Raw genomic sequence first — 19,619 nt, 5'->3', positions numbered from 1 at the left:
TTATTGCTTGGGAAGGAACTGTTGCTCTAGCCCAGGCAGCCCCAAACTCGGCCCTCCAGCTGTTTTGGGACTACAACTCCCATCATCCCTAGCTAACAGGACCAGTGGTCAGGGATGATGGGAGTTGTAGTCCCCAAACAGCTGGAGGGCCAAGTTTGGGGATGCCTGCTCTAGCCTGTGTACAGCGGCAACTTGCTGATGTATGAAGGATGGTATTCATTATAGCTCAGTTCTGCTGTATGAACCTGCCTAGAGCAGCTGAGCCACAGCTGAAATCATGTTTAAAGGAAACACTGAGTAGGCTTGAAAATGTGTGTGTGTGTGTGTGTGTGTGTGTATGTATGCATGCCCCTAAACCACAACAATAGCATATCTGAAGGATCTCTTTATTGTGATCGAATATAATACAACTGAAGACAGTAAAAACGTCTGCATTATGTCTGCTTGTTTGCATTATCTTCAAGGACACCTTGTAATCTCAATAAGCTTCCCTTTATTGCATCCACGGATTTATGTTATGGAAGAGCAGAGGTATTGGCCCCATGGTGTAATAAAACTATGCAGTTAATTTAATCAAGGTGCTGAAAAGTCACAGTTCTCAGGATTATATTTTGTTATGTCTTTTTACTATGGAATATTCCATCAAAATCCTGCCATTACGTATCTATAACATCTCTGTATGGCATGGAAGTGATCATCAATAAGTTCCAAGCTTGCAGTCAATGACCTTAAGGCATTGCAATAGCTGTAAGAGAATAAATTATTCCTTAAACGAGAGTAATAAGTGCTAGGTGGTGGTAGAAGATTGCTTTCTGCAAAGGAAATCATGGGCAGAATACAGTAATGTCATCAGCAACCTAAAATGCAGAATGAAACAGCCATGCAAAGGGCTAGGTATGCTGAGCAAGGCAAGTTGTACAGTAAAATGTACAAGAGTATAAACTGCTGAGTAATACACCTAGAAAGTGCAGGTCATCTCTGGCAATCCTGTTCATGTCTACTCAGGAGTAGACATCAAGGGGCCTCTCTCTCTCTCAAGGATGTATGCGTAGGATTGCAGCTGCAGAGGCCACTTTCCATGTTCAAGATTAGGAAATGCAATGCATCTGAAAACATTAGAAAGCCCCCCAATGTAAAATATGGTATTAAGACTTTATGCAGGCACGGCCAAACTTGGCCTTCCAGCTGTTTTGGGACTACAATTCCCATCATCACTGACCTCTGGTCCTGTTAGCTAGGGATGATGAGAATTGTAGTCCCAAAACAGCTGGAGGGCAGGTTTGGCCATGCCTGCTTTATAGTGTTAGAAACTGTTGGAAACAGAATATAACCAAAGTCGTGCTTCTTCCTGGCTCTTGCCTTGCTAGCTCATCCTCTTGTTTTGTCTTTCCTTGTCCTCTCCCTTGTTGCCTCTTGCAAGGATTCTTTAACAGAAACCATGCATACAGACAGGACTGACGATATAAATCTGCTGTATGATCCCTAGTGAAGACAGATGATTTGATGAGGCAAAGTACCACATAAATCATATCTGTCCAACACAAAGCCAACTGTTTTAATTTTAAACTGTGTTATACCTTAGGAATATAGGAAAATTCTTTGTAATGTGGTCAGGCCATTGGTACATCTAGTTCAATACTGTCAACCCAGACTGGCAGACTAGCTTTCCAGGGTTTCATACAGAAGTCTTTCTAGCTCTATCTGGATATGCTGCAAATTAAACCTAGGACCTTCTGAATACAAAGCAAATTGTCTACCCCTGAGCTGCAACCCGTTTCTGTGGTGTGAATAATGTTCTGTAAAATCTAGAGGGCCAGTGTGGTTACAGCAGCCTTTCTCAGCCTTGGGCCCCCAGATGTTGTTGGACTACAACTCCCATCATCCCTAGCTGGCTGGGCCAGTGGTTAGGGATGATGGGAGTTGTATTCCAACAACATTCAGGGACACAAGGTTGAGAAAGGCTGGCTTAGAGTGTGGGACTAGGAGCTGGGAGACCAGGGTTCAAATCCCCACTGGGCCATGAAACTCATTGGGTGACCTTGGGCCGGTTGTTGCCTCTCATCCTAACCTACCATATAGGGTTGTTGTGGGGGTTAAATGAGGAGGGTCAGAACTGTGTACATCACATTGAGCTCCTTGGAGAAAAAAGTGGGATGAAGGTGTAAGTAATAATTAAATAAACTGTATTCTATAGAATGTGAACCAGTTGGAGTAGGGAAACTTTGTTATGCATTACTTACCATGGTAAAATATTATGGAAATATGACAATTTGTAAATGTATCCATGCTACTCTTATAGCTTCATTTCAGGATATGAATTATAAATTTAGGATTATATGGATTTATTTATTTTTAATAAAAACCCTAATCAGGGTTTATTATTAGCAGTATAAAGAATGCATTGAAAGAAGAAGATGAATGGAATTTCTTTGATAATTTCCTTGGAATGTAACGTCTTCTTAACAAGTTTATTTTTGTTGCTTTTGGAAGAGATTTCAGGTTTGAGTAATCACTGTTTACCGATTGGCAGTGCTTGTGCAGACTTTTGACAGCTTTTCGGATAATTTCAATATTGCTGTCATGCTGGAATTCTTTGCCTACACTATGTGAAACATTGCAAATATTAAACAAGATGATCCTAAATATAGACAATGAACAGCATGCCTATAATAAAAAACTGAATATAATAGTTTTACTTGCATAAAAAATTTATATACCTATTAGCAATATTGCCTAATGCAACTGTAGACACAACTAAATATTTCTGTTATGGGATTGTGCTAGTTATTCACAATTTTTAAAATGTACTTGCTTTTTAATTAACTGTGCATGGTTACAAGGTCAGAAATTAAATTCATGAGGATTTAAACACTAAAACTATTTCACTTGGATCCTTAAATAATTCTATTTAAGGAAATTCACAGAAGAAATTTTCCCCATCCTCTATTTCCCCCTGCAACCTTCTACACCACCACCACACTGCAAAAAAATTAAAACCTCTCTCAGAATTGTGAGGGACCCTTCTGAATACTTTGGGATGGGGTAGAGAGGGAGAAAGAGCGAATTGGAACAGTGGTGCAGTTAGGTAATTTTTGACTGGATTTAATTACCCTACAGGTGCACTTTTCAATGAGGTAATGTCCTCCTGCTCATTCCCCTGGAATTCTTCTCCAAAGTACTGTACAGATGGCACCACTGAATGAGAAACATTCCACCCTGAGAAGTTATTGAAGCTTAGGATCTAAGCCATTGAATCCATTGCTCTTTGCAGGCCTATTTTTTTAGATTTTAGATGGAAGAATAGTTCTGTACTGAGACATCAAAATCATGACAAGTGCTCTTAACCTGTGTACCCACTGTCTAGGCAAAGGATAAAGTGAAATTCAGGATTTGTGAGAATTGTGAGTCATTGAGAGATGATGACTTGAGTTGTATAAATATAAAACTAGGTAATCCTGTTGTGGAAGATTACCAGACTAAAGTACTAAAGGTTGCACGATTTTCAGCCTTTGGGGCTTAACCTGGAGAAAATTAGACTTCAGTAAAGTGGTTGTTCATATGCACTTAGAGAATGCTGCTGTAATTTTGTGGTTGTGTTTTCCTTCATATTTTTTTTTGAGTTAAATATCAGCAATGTTGGCATGTGCCACTTAAATGTCATTATCCAGATACATGCATTAAACTATTGTGGTACATTTATGCCTCTTACATTCCAGGTACTGTACTTCATTGTGACCTTTGTTCCTTTGTTGCATCCTGTTCTCTGACTTATTACAGCCAGCTCTTCAGCGAGTATGCTTCTCGGACTTTTGATAGCAGAGGCATGCTCATTTTCTAAATGGAAAATGCTCTTAAAAGGCAAACATTTCGTGTTAACAATATTGTCTCGTTAGTGGAACCCACCTGTGGTGCTATTGAACGTGTTGCAGTTCTGGACATGGCTCCTGGATGGAAAGGGGAACAGCCAAGAACAGCAACTTATGCAAAGGGCAGGTCATTTGAGGACTTTCTCCTTCTGAATAATCCTGTCTGTCCACTAAGGGTGCAGATGTCTTGCTATCATCTTAAATAGATGGGAATACAGGAAAGGGTGTATCTTTTGTTATGGTGTCCAGTGTGTGAAAGTATCTACCTAGCTCTTTTTCTAAAGATTGTCAGTTGATACTTAGAAAAATGAGAGAAAGCTCTCTTCTAGGCTGGGTCTTGTGTATTGCCATTCAGCGGTGTAGCATGGGTTGCCAGTGCCTAGGGCAAGTGTTGCACCCTCCCCTCTCCCCCAGGCAGCTGGGGTGGAGGAACATGTTTTATTTAATGGAATTTGTATACTCCAATATTGGGGGGGGGGGGCAACAACCACTAAGCACTAAAATTTCCATCAACATTATCAATAACTTGTTTTTAACTCTGAGTTTTAACTTTTAAAAAATCAAAATATAAATAAAATCAGCAGTTCAGGATATGCATAATAAGAAAAAAAAATGTATGCTAACCATGCATATCGGGGTAAACACAAAAAATTATTAGTAGCTGCAGCAAAGTTGCCTGCCTAATGTCAATGGGCGGGCAGTTCTAGAGCATAGGTGCTGTTGCACTAAAAGATTGATTCCTTACAAGTGCAGAACGAACACAATGTGGCAACAGAAAATAGGGATGCTAAGCATTATCCTGTATCTTCACCTTAACATATGAAAGTGACCTCCCGCCCCATTGTCAATGCCCTTTCATTCCCTCTAGTGACTGACTGCTTTCCCCTTTCTGTCTGGGTTACCATACCACCTCTTTCAACCTCTTGTTTTGATCGCTGCTAAATTGGTTAATCCTATTTTCCAGACACTTTCATAGTTTAGTCTAAGCAACATGTAATCAGCTTTTCAGAAGCAAACAGCTGGCTGTGTCTCAGGAATAGAAACCAGGGTGCCCTGTTAAAAGTAAGCTGTTTTTCTCTTGTTGCCGATTTAGTTCTACACATTGTGTCTTAGTAGTATGGGGAGTTAATGTATCTTACCGAAGTGTGAGATGCTTATCAAATAACTTTGTTACACTATAAATGTTTTCATACAAAACTTACACAAAAGTAAAAATAAAGCTCTTCCTCTCCTCACAAAAACTACTGTTAAAATTTACTGTGGTGCGTACCTTATGAGTTGTGTAGTATAAAGCCAGTGTTGCTTGAGAAGGTACCGTATTTTTTGCACCATAACACTCACTTTTTTCCTCCTAAAAAGTAAGGGGAAATGTCTGTGCGTGTTATGGAGCGAATGCCTACAGATGGTGGGGGGATCTGCTGCAGTCGTGAGCAGAGGATCCATGGTTCCCCTTCCTTCCCTCCTCCGTGGCTTGCTTTGAAACAGCAAAGCGGGAGAAGAGCCGCTGAGTGGGGAGGAGAGAGGGACAGAGAGCCTGCTTGCTTTAAAGGAGCAAAGCGGGAGAGGAGAGGAGCCTTCTCCTCTTATACCCCTCTTCTGCATTATTAACAGCATCCTTCTCCACCCACCCCATGCATGTTCCTTGTCCCTTGAGTGCTTTTCCTTCCCTCCCCACTTAAAACGTGGTTACAAAGCACGGATCCACATGGATCCTCAGAAATTTTGCCCCGGGGCACCTCAAATTCACCATCAGATCACATAGCATGTCCATGGCTACAGCTTGCACCAAAAAAAATCACACACCCACTGTTGCCTGGGGCCGCAGTGGTGCAAAAATGTGGTTACAAAGCATGGATCCACATGGATCCTCAGGATTTTTGCATTGGGCTACCCCAAACTCACCGTCAGATCACATGTCTGTGGCCACAGCATGAATCACAAAAATCATACACCCGCTGTTTTGTTTAGAATATTTTTTTTCTTCTTTTCCTCCTCTAAAAACTATGTGCGTGTTATGGCCGGGTGCGTGTTATAGAGCAAAAAATACGGGTAATTAATCAAGCTCTTGGTTCTGTAAGGTGAAGCAGATGACATATTTGTACAGGCTTCAGTAAATGAGTTGAAAAGCTCTGAAAAATCAAAAATTATGTGACTCAGTTGCAACATAATATATAATGGAATTATTGCTCTGGCTGCTGAATGTCTCTTACTCTGCCTTCCCTGGGTTTTATTTCATTGATTTTAAATTTTTCTGAAAGTTGTATTTTAAATCTTCTAAGCCACCTGTTTGCATCCCCCATTGACAGTTTTAAACACACTTCTTGTGGGAGGGAGTTCTGCATGCTCACCACTGCCATGTGGTTCGTCTTATATGCCTGCCAATCTGATGTGCTGTACAGTCGTACCTTGGAAGTCGAACGGAATCCGTTCCGGAAGTCCATTTGTCTTCCAAAATGTTTGGAAACCAAAATGTGGCTTCTCATTGGCTGCAGCCAATCGGAAGCCGCTGAAGCCCCGTCGGACGTTCGGGTTCCAAACAATGTTTGCAAACTGGAACACTCACTTCTGGATTTCTGGCGTTCAGGAGCCAAAATGTCTGGGTACCAAGGCGTTCGGGATCCAAGGTACAACTGTGCTCTGATTAGGACCTCCATGGCCAGTCTTAAAGCATGAGTTGGCTCTTATAGGTCTGAGCTGTCTTTCAAATGATCTGCTTGGTCCATTTAGGGTTTTAGATAGAGAGCACTTTAAACTGGCCTTGGAACACACTTTCAGTCAGTGCAGCTGGTACAGAACCAGTGTTTATATGCTCTGATTTCTTGTACACACACCCCTCCAAGCAATTGGGAAGCTTCTTTATGCATTTCCAAGCAGTCTCCAAAGGTCATCTTCAAAGATGAACCTTCTAGAGGAAATGCATAGACCTGCTATTATCTCATTTGTCTGACCACTTCTTTCAAAGCCTTATTATTTTATTTATTATACCACCCTTCATCCAAGGATCACAGGGCGGTTTACAGTATAAAAACACAGCTTAATTTTTTTTAAAAAAGGAAAATGATAGTTTGACTACGCCGGGAAATTTGTTTTGGCTTCTGTTTAAAGAAATGTTTCCAATAGTAGCATCTGACAGTACTGCAGATTAGTAACGAGAAAGTATATGTGGTATTAGCATTCATAGTTGTGCCTTCATGTTCTGTCTTTCCCCTTATCTTAGTCAGGGATCATTGTGTCAGACCAGCGGTTTCTTTCCCATTAGCTTTGCAGTTTGCTTTTGTGTGGCTGGTTTATTCTAATTTCTGGCGCATATTTTTATATAGAGAATTCAAAGAATACAACTTAAGCACAGCCCCTCTGCAAACAAGTGCTGTGAATGTATTTCAGCATGGCAGGAATGATTCTAAAAAAATGTTTGTTCTGTTCTTAACCACTTTTACTCTAGTGAAAATCTTTCCTAGCCCGTGCTTTCATTGTATTATAAATGTTCACATTGGCAGTGCATTTTTATTATTTGAAATTATAGCCTACTTTTCAACAATTGCTCCAAAAGGGCGTTGCATTTAAAGAAAAAATAAAATGGCAATAAAGTTTCAGGAACAGCAGTTGTAGATTAAAAACTGACATTCAGCATTTAAACAATACCCGAATTATTAAAAGCTTGTCTGAAGAGAAAGGCCTTAACAATTCATTTGAAGGAGCCAGTCTCTGGGCAGTTGCATCATAACTATTTTAGAGCTTGGGGGCCACCACAAAAAAGGACTTCTTTTGATCAGTTTTGTAATGCAAATGTAAGTCTTGTATTAAAGAAGTATACATGCATATTTATTTACTGTCAACAGAAGGTTAACCATGAGACAAGCTTAAAAAATACAGGAAAGTAGTTTGATACTAATAATAGATGATTAATCTAAGATTAGTGTTTTGTAAGTATGCTAGCAGTCTTTGCAGTTGTCCATGCTGATAGTAGATGTGCTATTTTAGAAAACTTTAAATATGCAAAGATAAAGCATAGCAGACATCTAGACTGCATTTCTTTTCCTGTGCAAAAGTGTGTGACCCTTTAGAAGCACTTTGCCTGTAGAAAAAGTACATTTCCCTTTATTTTTTTGCTTCCCTTTATTATTCTCTATTTGTGTAATTTCATTGATGGTTTTTTTCTTTTTATTATGGACATCTGGAGGTGTAATATCTCATGGGGATCTTGCTGCCTTGTTAATCATTATTGTGCTCTTTGTTAAATGGAGCATTTCCTGAATATTTCCTGCTGGGAAAATGGAGTAGCTTTAGCATAAGACATGGCAGGATACTTTGACTAGCTGAGCAGTCTACTACATTATCCATAACCATTTAAATGCTTTCTGTGCACTCTGGAATTCTCTGGAGGAAGGAAGTCTACAGATTTACAGCGTTCCAGTAGGTGGGAGGCATGCTTTCAAAAGCAATGTTTGTTTCATCTTCATGAATGAAACATGCATTAAATTTCAGTATGTATGTTTTGAAATGGGTAAGTAGAGATGGAAACTACTGCACACACAAAGACGTACAGTAGTCGTCCTGAAAAGAGCATTATGTGAGAAATGAGAAGACTGGTTAAAAGACTGTTCAGGGGCAATGTCGTATTCCTGTTACATGGATATGCAAAGCTGTTAAAATGTTAAGAGCTGATACAACTTGTTGAAAAGATTGCAGGTGGATGGCATCTGGGATGTTTAATTTCTTTGGGAGGTTAATGAACTTCATGCTTCAGGATGGTAATGGTATAGACATTATAGGTCCAAACTAGTCAAAATTAAGCATTTTATGTCCACACCATTGCTACCTCTGAAGTGTGAAGTTGCTTAACTTCTGGAAGCCCCAGTTTCAGGTGGGGAGTGAAATAATCTAAAATAGAGAATAAAAACAGATGGGACTCTGCTGTTAACCTCTCGTGGGTTATATCCATACAGTGGTGCCCTGCAAGACGAATGCCTCGCAAGACGGAAAACTCGCTAGATGAAAGAGTTTTCCGTTTTGGAGGTGCTTCGCAAAACGAATTTCCTATGGGCTTGCTTCGCAAGACGAAAAAACCGCTAAATGAAGAGACTCGCGGAACGGATTCTTTTCGTCTTGCGAGGCACCACTGTATTTTGTCAAGGTAATCAATTGGGAAAAGTCACTTAATTATTGTAAGTGGTGGGGATGTGTCTATACAGTGGTACCTCAGGTTAAGAACTTAATTCGTTCCAGAGATCCGTTCTTAACCTGAAACCGTTCTTAACCTGAGGTACCACTTTAGCTAATGGGGCCTCCCACTGCCACCGCACGATTTCTGTTCTCATCCTGAAGCAAAGTTCTTAACTCAAGGTACTATTTCTGGGTTAGCGGAGTCTGTAACCTGAAGCATCTGTAACCCGAGGTACCACTTTACTGAAATTCTTCACAGTAAATAAATGAAGGCTTTCTGGTTTAGCTATTCAGTGTTGGATGCTGGGCATGTTTCAAGTGCCAAGAACGGAGTTTAAATTGAGACAATGGATGTTTGTTAAATCATTTGTTGACTTGGTCCAGAAGCACAGAATGAAATCTGTAGTCGTAAACCGATACTGTAATGCTGAGACTATTGTTATAATTGGAATTGAGCATGATGTGCCACTCATATTCCATTGTCTTAATGTTCTACATGCCTTTGGGTGTTGCTGGAGTGCTTAATCCTCAAATAAATTCTCATTTTCATTATGTGTGCATATTGACACAATCTACAAGACAATTCCCTTCTTTAAGACAAAGTACGTATGTATTTTTCAAACAAATGAAAGTCCAAGCAGTTCACCTATTGCCTACAGTTAAGACAGTCACACAAATTCCCCTTTTCTAGAAGAGTCACATATGGTTTTACAAGCTTACCTAAGCAAATTCTGTCCCATGACACAGGGGATACATGCTTCACTAACCCATCATCCTCCTGTTTTAAGCTGTCTTCATGCCAGGTTCAACAAAATATTGATGGGCTTCAGATGTTTAAATAGGTAGAATAGGAAGCACACAGGAGTTCTATGCAATCTGCTTGTGCACTGTATATGTAATATTTAAAAAGTGTTTGTGAATTTTCTATTGGACACATAGGCTGCTTTCCTGTCAATTGTTTAGAATCTAAGGAAATAAGAGGATGACATGTAAAAAAATCTCCCATAGAAGAAACATCTAAAGCCACTTGTTGAGTCAATCCAGTCAAATCCGTAGTGTTTTACCTCGCCTGCTCCTCCACTCATCTGCAGCAAATGTTTAGGTTTTTTGATCAAGCTATCAACCAACAGCTTAAGATGTGGAAAAACACAATTCTGCAAAGTAGGAATAAATTGCAAATTGGTCCAAGCTAAACTTTGACGATGGAAAAGAAATGTGCAGCCGCTATAAAAGTGAGGTTGACTTCCAATAGGTCAAAACATTTCCGCAGCCTTTCTACTTGACCTTTTTTTCTGTCTCCCCTACTTATTTGCTGTCTTCCTGTGGAGCATCTATTCTAACCCAAAGCAAAGCTGCCGTATCAAGATGCACACATAATGAATCTAAGCAACCGTGTAATCTTGTTGTTGTATCCTTTATCCTCACTTGTTCCCATTTTATTCTATTGTTCCTCAGTTTTCATTTCTAGACTGAAAGCTCTCTCTAAACAGTGCTTCCCTTAGTTGTTCAGCATAGTGCCCAAAATACTTGAGGCAATTCATAAATAATAAACAGAAATCTCTTGATGAAACTTGACCTTGCTGAGATCTGGGTGTGTTTTTTTAACACTTCTGCATTTTATGTTTGTCAATATGTTACTTTTAAATTTAGGATATCATCTTAATCACCACACATTCTGCATGTTCACTTTTCCATATTCGCAGTATTAGCTTACAAGACAAATAGTGCTGTGATTCTGATCAGCAGGCATATAATTATCAAATGTAATGTAAAACTATGATGCTATTCATCACAGTCTTAAAAACGTTGAACATTTCTTGGACCACAAAATGGTGGTAGGTAGAGGCAGAGTTTGGCATAACCCGTTGGCAATTACTGACATCATTTTCTATTGAGATCTAATTGGCTCAGCATGTTCCTTGGGGCAAGGTGTTTCATAGCTCAACTTTCTTCAAGCTACCATATTTTTCACCCTATAGGACACATATTTCCCCTCCAAAAATGAAGGAGAAATCTGGGTGCATCCTATGGGGCGAATGCAGGCTTTCGCTGAAGCTTGGAGAGCGAGAGGGGTCGCTGCGCACCGACCCCTCTCGCTTTCCAGGCTTCGGGAACACATCCGCACACATCTAGGCTGCGGATAGCAGCTTGCTTCCCGGAGCGCCGGGCGTGCTGAAAACAGAGCGCCCGGCGCTTTGGGAACACATCCGCAGCCTAGGCAGCCCTGCGGGAGTTCCCGCAGGGCTGTCTAGGCTGCGGATAGCAGCCTGCCACCCGGCGTGAACGGCGCCCTGAAGCAGAGCGCTCCGCCCATCAGACAGACATCCGCAGCATGTTGGAGCCCTGGGGAGTTCCCTGCAGGGCTCCCCACGCTGCGGATAGCAGCCTGCCACCGGACAGACATCGGCCAGCCCCACAAGCTCGGGGGACAGCAAGGAGGCGCAGCGCCGCCATCCTGCTGTTCCTCGACCTGGTTCGGTTTCCCCGACCTGGTTTTGGAGGGAAAATAAAGGGGAAAAAAATTTCCTTTATTTCCCCCCCCAAAAAAACTAGGTGCGTCCTATGGGACGGAGCGTCCTATGGGACGAAAAATACGGTAAATATTAATATTTGCTCTGGAGGCATTGCGATAGCCTACCACACTTCAGGCAGAATATACCTCAGAGGCGTAAGACCTTCCTTCTCCTGCTGAACATCTCTGTCGCCTACCCATGACTTCTCAGCATGTAAGATCCCAGCATGCTGGTGCTGGCAGTGGTCCAACCAAAAGGCTATATGACATGGCTAGAGGATGGGACTGGCAAGTGGGATACCCTGGGCAGACTGTGGTATTGAGGCCCCCTGAAAGTGTCCCATGGTGCACTGGTGGGTCCTAGCATACTGTTTGAGGAACACGGTTCTAGTTCATTGAAATTTGAACTACTATTTATTTATTTATTTATTTAATATTCACATTTATTTATATGCCGTTTGTTCTATAGCTGGAAGGTCAGACACTGTGTGTTTCATATACACAAAGACATTTGAATTTTCTTCTAGCAAACTTTGCACTTGCTCTAAATTTTATGGAAAAAGTGGACTTTACTTAATTCTTGGTAAAAGAATATTGTGTATGATACTCAGCACTGAATACTGCCTTCTCTGAAGTAGAGGAAGAAAAGCTAGGTAATGGCTAAATGCACTTAAGCTTTCTAAGTCCTGTCACTTGAAGGCATTAGGGAGTTTGATAAACTACTTTTGATAGCATCACCTCTAGCATTCACAGTTCATGTTACAAAGAATATGTACCATACTTGTTGCATGGAGTTGTGAGGACGGCGGAGGGGAGAGGGTCAACAAAGTTTACAATACCTTTTCTGAGTTGAGCTAGAGCTTGTGAAACTCCTAATGTGCGAAAAAGCTTTAGCAAGTATTTGCTGAGAACTAATGCTGTAATGTGTTAGTCACCCATTATCTGTTTCTATTTTTGCAGGTCCTGAATGACGAGCGACATGGGCTTCTGCAGTGCCACTTGGAATCTCTTGCACTGTGGAATGGATTGATTTTTTTTCCAAAATGGAGATTTTACAGTAGGCTGGAATAAAGCACCACGGCTGTGAATTCTGCTTCTGCTCTGTCCCTGGACATAGCAAAGGAAAGACTCTCTCCCCTGCCCTCCTCCCTTTCCTACTCCCCCCCCCCCCCCCGCTTCCAATGAAGAAAGCACAGTATCATCTCACCTTACTGATTTAGAGCACACCACCGTCCAGGACAGATGGTCTGTCAAAAGCTGTAGGATGCCTGTGGAGAACATCATAATGAAGTAGCAAACTGATAGCAGTGCTGCTGCCTAATTGTCAGGATCACAGCCGACAGAGCTGCATTGCCCTTTCCCTGCTTCCTTAATCGGGTCAGGAACAGCAGGGTGAACATGGCTGGCCTCGTTAACAACCTGCTAATATTGTTCCTTATTTTTCAAAACAGCTGTTTGGCTTTCAGAAGCCCACTTTCTGTCTTTAAGAGGTGGGTTGTTTATCAGTGTGCGCTGCTTAGTGTTGCCGTCTGCTTTTCCTTGATTTGTGTTGTGGGCTTTAAAAGTGAAGCTTCCAGCAAAGTAAACAAAAACATTCTAAAAATATAACTGGCTTATTTTTTTAAAATGTGATTATAATTGGTTTTGGTTAATACTGAAATATTCAGTATGTTACGTCATCGTTCTTATACTGTTTTGCAATAACTTTTTTATCTAAATTCAATGTGCGCTTGACAGGCTCTGTAGTAAGTAAGTAACTTTTTTATATACAATGTCCTTCCCATTAGTCCTTTGAAATCTCTTTTTAAAGTGCATCAGGTAACTTATCAGTTGTTTGATTAGCCTTCTGGAAGATGTCTCCTTGCATTTATGGATACCTTCTTAAGCGGAAGTCTGCCTTATTTGCTCACAAGACAATATGGTTGTATGTACAGCATAGTCCCCGTAATTGCCACATCAAATATTTATCCATGGATATATTTAGTATTCACATTGCATCAAAGGCTGCTTATATCTAGCTGTCCTGAAACTAGGAGGCATGTCTAGGGTTCCCCCACTATATTTTACAGGAGGGTTTTTTTTTCTGGATTCTCTTCCTATACAAATAATAGGGAACAAAATTTTCCGTGACTTCTTTCGTATCCATACAAAAGATGCAAATACGTGTGATTAGACAATTGTTTTCAATCACAGTTCAAGAAGAGAAATGCAGGAAGTCCCCCCCCCCCCCGGCTTATTCAGCTATGCATTGGTAGTTCTGCTGTATATTTGCATATTAAGGATTTCCCCATCTATTAATTCATTCCATAGTTTGCATGTTGCAGCTAACTGAAGCAATCATGAAGTGTTATCCATGAAGTGACTTCTTGGTAGTCTCATTGTAAAGAGATCTGCATGGGCTTTTTTGTTGTAAATTGGGGGCAGCCCTGCAGATTTCCTTGGATACATGTGTGAATCGGCATGTTAGTTTGGATGCTTAGTTGGCTGAAACATATCAAAGAACTTGTTTCATCAATACAACTTTCCTTCCTATCAGTACACGGTAAACTTGGGACATGTTAGCCACCATTTGACCTGGTGTATGAAATGATTGTTAACATTTTGCCAGTTCTTAATATTTCAAACTGTATTATGTAATCCACACATGGATTTCTCAAATTATTCTAGCTGCAGCGAAAGTTTTTGGAGCACCTGTATGAATTATACAAGTTGTGAAATGCTTTTAAATAAAAGGTACATATTTAATATTTCTTCTTAATTTTAGGTATAAAGATTCTGCCAAGTCACATTCTAATGAATGCCTGGGCAGCAACAGGCAGCTGGTTCCTCTAAGTTTATCAGATTTTGCATTGGACATTCGCATGCCGGGGGTAACTCCTAAGCAGGTGAGAACAGAAGTCTGTATGTAGATCCGCTTATAGCTTTGCTTGTAGCAGTAGGAACAAAGGTAGTCATGTCACTTTATTAACAGGTGGAGATTTACAATCGGTACATCTGTCTTGTGATGACTTCAGAATGACCCTGAGTTAAGAGTCCATGGAGAGCTGGATTGTCCTGCTTGTTCTCGCTGTTACTTAGAATGCTTGATGGCTTCTCAGATGTCCATATGCTAGGCCCCTGTAGAATAAATGCTTTCCTGTGATTCTCACTAACAGAATCTGTAAAGACCCAGTGACTGTTTCGAGGGAATATTAATATGAATTCTCCAGTGAAGACTTGTTAGAATTGGAGCAATGTCAACTTCATGCAGATTCGTTTTTGTGGTATCCTATCCTTAGGTTTTACACAAGTGTAGAACAACCTAAGAATGTTCTAGAAGTCTAGTCAGGGAACTGGCCTAAACTAGCCAGAGGCAATCAGATTAAAATAAGTTGATCTTTTAAAGGTAGATCTGAAATAATTTTAGTTGCATAAACTAAATTAGTTGTGCGGAATTTTTCCTTTTGTTCTTTGTAGAACAGTCTAAAGCTGGAGTGGCTAAACCAGTTACCATGGGTGTCTGTGCACTTGCCAGTATCTCCCATGGTGCTTAAAACATCCATGTACAGGGCTGCCTTCAGATGTCTTTTAAAAATCACATAGCTTTTTATTTGTTTGACATCTGTGAGGGCATTTCACAGGGTAGGTGCTACTACTGAAAACGCCCTCCACCTGGTTCTCTGTAACTTCATCTCTTGCAATGAGGAAACCACCAGAAGGCCCTCGGAGTTAGATCTCAGAGTCTGGGTTGGACGATGTGGTTGGAGCCCCTCCTTCCGGTATACAGGGCCAAAGCTGTTTAGGGCTTTAAAGGTCATATAAGATACGTCCTATAAGATACGTCCTGAAACATTTCTCCACCTGTAAAACAGTCTGTGGGATTTTTGCAATTTGGTGTAAATGCCAGAATATTTATATGGGTAAAACTTTTTAGGATTCTTTAGAAGTCTGTAGGTGAATGTCTTAGTAACATTAGAAACAAACAACTGGGAATCCCTCTGATTAACCATTTTATAAAACTGAACTACTCTCTATTATATTTAAAGTTTTGGGGGAAATTGCACACAGATGACAATAGGATTTTACTGAGGACAAAGATTTGGCCCCCTGTAAGCTAAATAAGGAACTAGAGTTTTTTCTTCTTTTTTAAGACAAAAGATTTAGAGGTAATCCCTTGTTCTTTCCCTATTGCCATGTGTATTAGTGAAATACCTTGATGCCTTACCCTAGATTAATGACACCTGATCATATATAGTCTGCATTTGAGGATAATATTTTAGGGATCTAGTGAAATAGGCTTTGGTAAAGCTCATGCCATAATAAATATGTTGGTCTTTAAGGTACCACAAGGCACTTGGCTGTGTTTTTACTTACCAGGTCAGGCCGTTTAAATAGTTCTCTTCTTTCAGTGATGCAGTTTCAGGTGCTTCTCTACCCTAAACTTATTAGGCACTCTACCCCAAATCCTTGAATCTCTCCTCTACAATGTTGGCAAACATCCAGCAGTCAATCTTGGAGCCTAATAACCATTTAATTGCTAACCCAGAAAGGCCAATATAAGAGTTTGTGTTTTTAAGAAAATTCACTGTGAAGATGATTTAAAAAAAACCAACCACTTAGAAAAGCTAAATTGTGTATACACAATGGCAATTACATGTACATAATTTCTCTTACTTTGCATATGTTTTCCTAGTCATCACGGAGATGGGCAAAAAGCTCTACAGGATTTCAGAGTCCCTGCTAAAAAGAGATTAAATAATGTTTAGATAGAACTGCCAGTCATGAAATTAGTAGCAGCGTTAAGAGCTTCAGAAGCATTACAAGAATAGGATGTTTTGCAGCCGATGAGATGACTCATTGTTGCAGATAGCACTTGCACAAATAGAAGCTGAAACAAGTGATTTAGCTATTGGGGAGCATTTCCTGGAACTTATGATTGGAACCATCTGTTTCAATTTCTTGGCTGTAGAGAAAGAACGCTTTAAGTAGGACTCAAGTAAAAATATTCTGTAAAAAACCTTTTCTGGAAATTAAGCCACACAAATACTTGGAATCTGCAGGTGTAGAAAAATCCATGTGCTGTCCAACTGAAAGTATCTATGGTATAGCAGGTGGGGATCCTAGCCACTAGGCTATAAAGTCAAAAAGTATTGTACCATGGAACAGCAGCTTGGAAAGACTGTGATTTAGCTCTAGTTCGGATGTATGTTCTGCTCTACTGGCATTGATTTGTTTGTGTGTCCATAGTGGCAGCCTCAGAGGGTTAGAATAAATTCCAACGAGACTCTTGTGCTTGTGTAAAAACTGTGTGTGCAGCTCATTTCAATGAGTTTCCATTAATTTCACGTGATATCACCCATCATGGTGATCATCTTGCACAATAAGAGAAGTAAAATAGTTTGCAGCATGCTCACATGCTTGGAGTGGATTGTAATAGCACAGTTCAAATGTCATGTTTCTGATCCTCCAAACCAGCCCTTAGGAACAAATGATTGCTAAATCAAGCCAGCAAACAAAGGAGAATGTGCAAACCCTTAGCTTGTGCTCAGTCCTCCAGACCATGTTTTGGAATGTGATATCTGAACTGGGCCAGTGACTTGAACTGCGGCTTCTGAAAAGTTAAAATAGCAGTAGACTAAAAGCAGATTAAAACCCACATCAACTTTCTTATTGCAGGAGTGGAGAAAAACATTCGCTGAGAAGCATCTGTGGGAAGGCAATAGCTTTAACACTTTCCTCTCACCTGTGCATAGGATGCTCTCCTATTCTTTTGTTCACAGATCAGTATAACCTGATTCCTAACACATGTATGTCCTAAAGTTTGGTATGGTAAACACTTTCTTTCATGCTAGGATTAATGTGCGTGGAAACCTTTGTAGTGTATAGGCATTCTCAGCACCACACGGCTGTCATAGTTTACATGCCCCTTTTTAATAAAAAGAAGCAGCATCCTGTCATGGAGGTTTTTCCCTACCTGCTATCATGTTCAGGCTGTCTTTGGTGATGGCATTTGTTAGGTTAATTATTCTAAAGGAATAAAATAAGACTTCCAGGAATCTACCTTGCATAAATTGTTTGAGAATAGCAGAGCTCTCTATGTGTGGGCAAAAAAATACTTGCACTACAGCGTGAAATAATGTAGCATTCATCTGGAATAATTCTAAGCACTGTTGGCAGGGTTCATTGTAGTATGAATACAGATGGCATATGTGCAAAAATCAGTCCTTGAAAAATTCTTCATCTGGGTTGGCTAATTAGAACAATGGGCTTTTTACATAAAGGCTTGTGATATCATAAAGAACAAGGGCAGCCTTAAGTAATGCTTACTGGTAAGAATGGAAAAAAATATATTCTTGCATCAACCTCCTATCGCTAATTGTGCTTCAGATCTTTGCTGTTCAAAGCTCGGCATTTGCATTTTACATTTTGAATCTTGCTCAAATGTATAATACAGAGGCTATCTTTTACCCTCTGTACAGAGCTACTCAAAGTGATATCAAGGAAATGGGATGGTGAATAACAGAAGAACATGCATCACTGGAAAATGAATCCTTTCATAACTATTTAATTTATATGGAGGCAGTACATGAAAATGGCTGCTGTCATTTAAATTGTTCATAAGCGTGACTTGCTATTCAGGACTTATGAAAAAAAGCAGACTCGACTGGCTGCAGCCTCTAAGTGACAGGATAAATCTGTACAGGATAAATGCTGCCTACTTCTGCTAAGCCACAAAAATCATGCCCAAATTAATCCTCTTTATCCCCAAACCTGTAACCTCTCATTGACCAAAGATCAATATAAAATTGCAAATTTATCAGCTTTCACATGCATAAGCAACCAGAAGACCAGAAGCTTTGAACTTGGAAAGGTTTAATCTTTTTATTAGTTTTAATGCATATAGTATGGGGGGAAATGAATGAACAACACTTTCACACAGAATGCTTGGGAATGAAAGTAGGAGAAAGGCAATTTAAGTAGTTCATTATTTTCTTTCAGTGTTTGGAAAGTATTTAGGAACTCATCAGGCAAGTGTGTTAAAGAATAAGGTGGTTCACTTTGTGTGTTTGCAAGTGCTGCCAAACCATTAATGTCTGAGCTTGCATATGTTTGCTTGCAGACTAATATATGAAATAATGACAGAAGATTGCAGAGCAATTGACATTTTCAGTGCTCGTCTATTTTTGTTTATTAATAGAAGTATAGCCATTAGTGTAGATGACTATCAAACACTGACAGCTTGAAAGATAAAGAGCAATGGGTCTTGTACAGTCATTCAAGTTATTTCTCTGTGTGAATTATTTACTTTGAAGTGATGAAGTCGGCAGAATTAGAGTGCCCTGTATTATTAGGAAATTATCCCATTATTTGGGGATTTGTAACTTGCTTCAGAATCCTCTGCAGATCTAGAGAGTGGAAATTTTAAAATCTTTTGATTAAATGTCTTGTTTTTGAGGGGGAAATAGTGCTACACACCGCCCCAATCTCTGAGCCGTGTGAGATTCCAGGTTTCCTCGCGCTTACTTAGGGTTTGTGTTTCCTTTGGAAATGAGGCACAGTGGAGACCAGCAAGGTGTTCGAGGGCATATATAATATGTTTCATTTTAGTGCTAGTCATTTAAGCAAATCTCAAGTCCACCATAAGTGTATTTTTGTTTAATCAATGATCCAGTTTGAATGTAATGATAAACATTGGGTTATAGATACACGCATGTGCCTAAGGTTTGTGTGTTTTTCCTTCTCCTTGCCTCGTCCAATGCAGTCACAAAGAAGAGATTGGAACTTACCAGTTAATGACTGTCTATTGTTGCATCCCATCCCTGCCTACTCTGCGATTAATCCTAAATATAGATAGAGAAAACAAGGGAACTTCGTAAATTATGGTTTAAAGTTGGCTTATTTCAACAAGCCACAAGACTTATCACTGTCTGTCTGGGTTCAGACATAACATTTCACTGTGGTTAGCTTAAAACAGAAATAGAAGCTTCCAAACTCTTCCTCAGGACTTCAAAACTCTCACTAGAGGGGGAGAGGGCTATAGTTCCTGAGCTCACTGTGATTGGTCTCATAACAATGAACCATGATCTGTCATTGTATCC

General features: G+C 40.1%; 1 protein-coding gene across 7 annotated transcripts in view; it reads left to right on the top strand.

Moving 5' to 3' along the window:
* Positions 1 to 19,619, top strand: part of PAM (peptidylglycine alpha-amidating monooxygenase) — a 125,859-nt gene that overhangs the window by 31,405 nt on the left and 74,835 nt on the right. For all 7 annotated transcript variants that reach the window (XM_079995399.1, XM_079995398.1, XM_079995400.1 and 4 more), the window contains exons 2-3: positions 12,502 to 13,031; positions 14,306 to 14,426. In XM_079995399.1, the coding sequence (XP_079851525.1) occupies positions 12,940 to 13,031; positions 14,306 to 14,426 (213 nt within the window). In that variant the 5' untranslated portion in view covers positions 12,502 to 12,939. The remainder of the gene's footprint in view (positions 1 to 12,501; positions 13,032 to 14,305; positions 14,427 to 19,619) is intronic.

The sequence above is a fragment of the Podarcis cretensis genome, assembly GCF_951804945.1.
Source record: "Podarcis cretensis genome assembly, chromosome: 11".
Classification (NCBI taxonomy): Eukaryota; Metazoa; Chordata; class Lepidosauria; order Squamata; family Lacertidae; genus Podarcis; species Podarcis cretensis.
The sequence above is the reverse complement of the archived record's forward strand: the minus strand, read 5'-3'. Positions and strand labels throughout refer to the sequence as shown.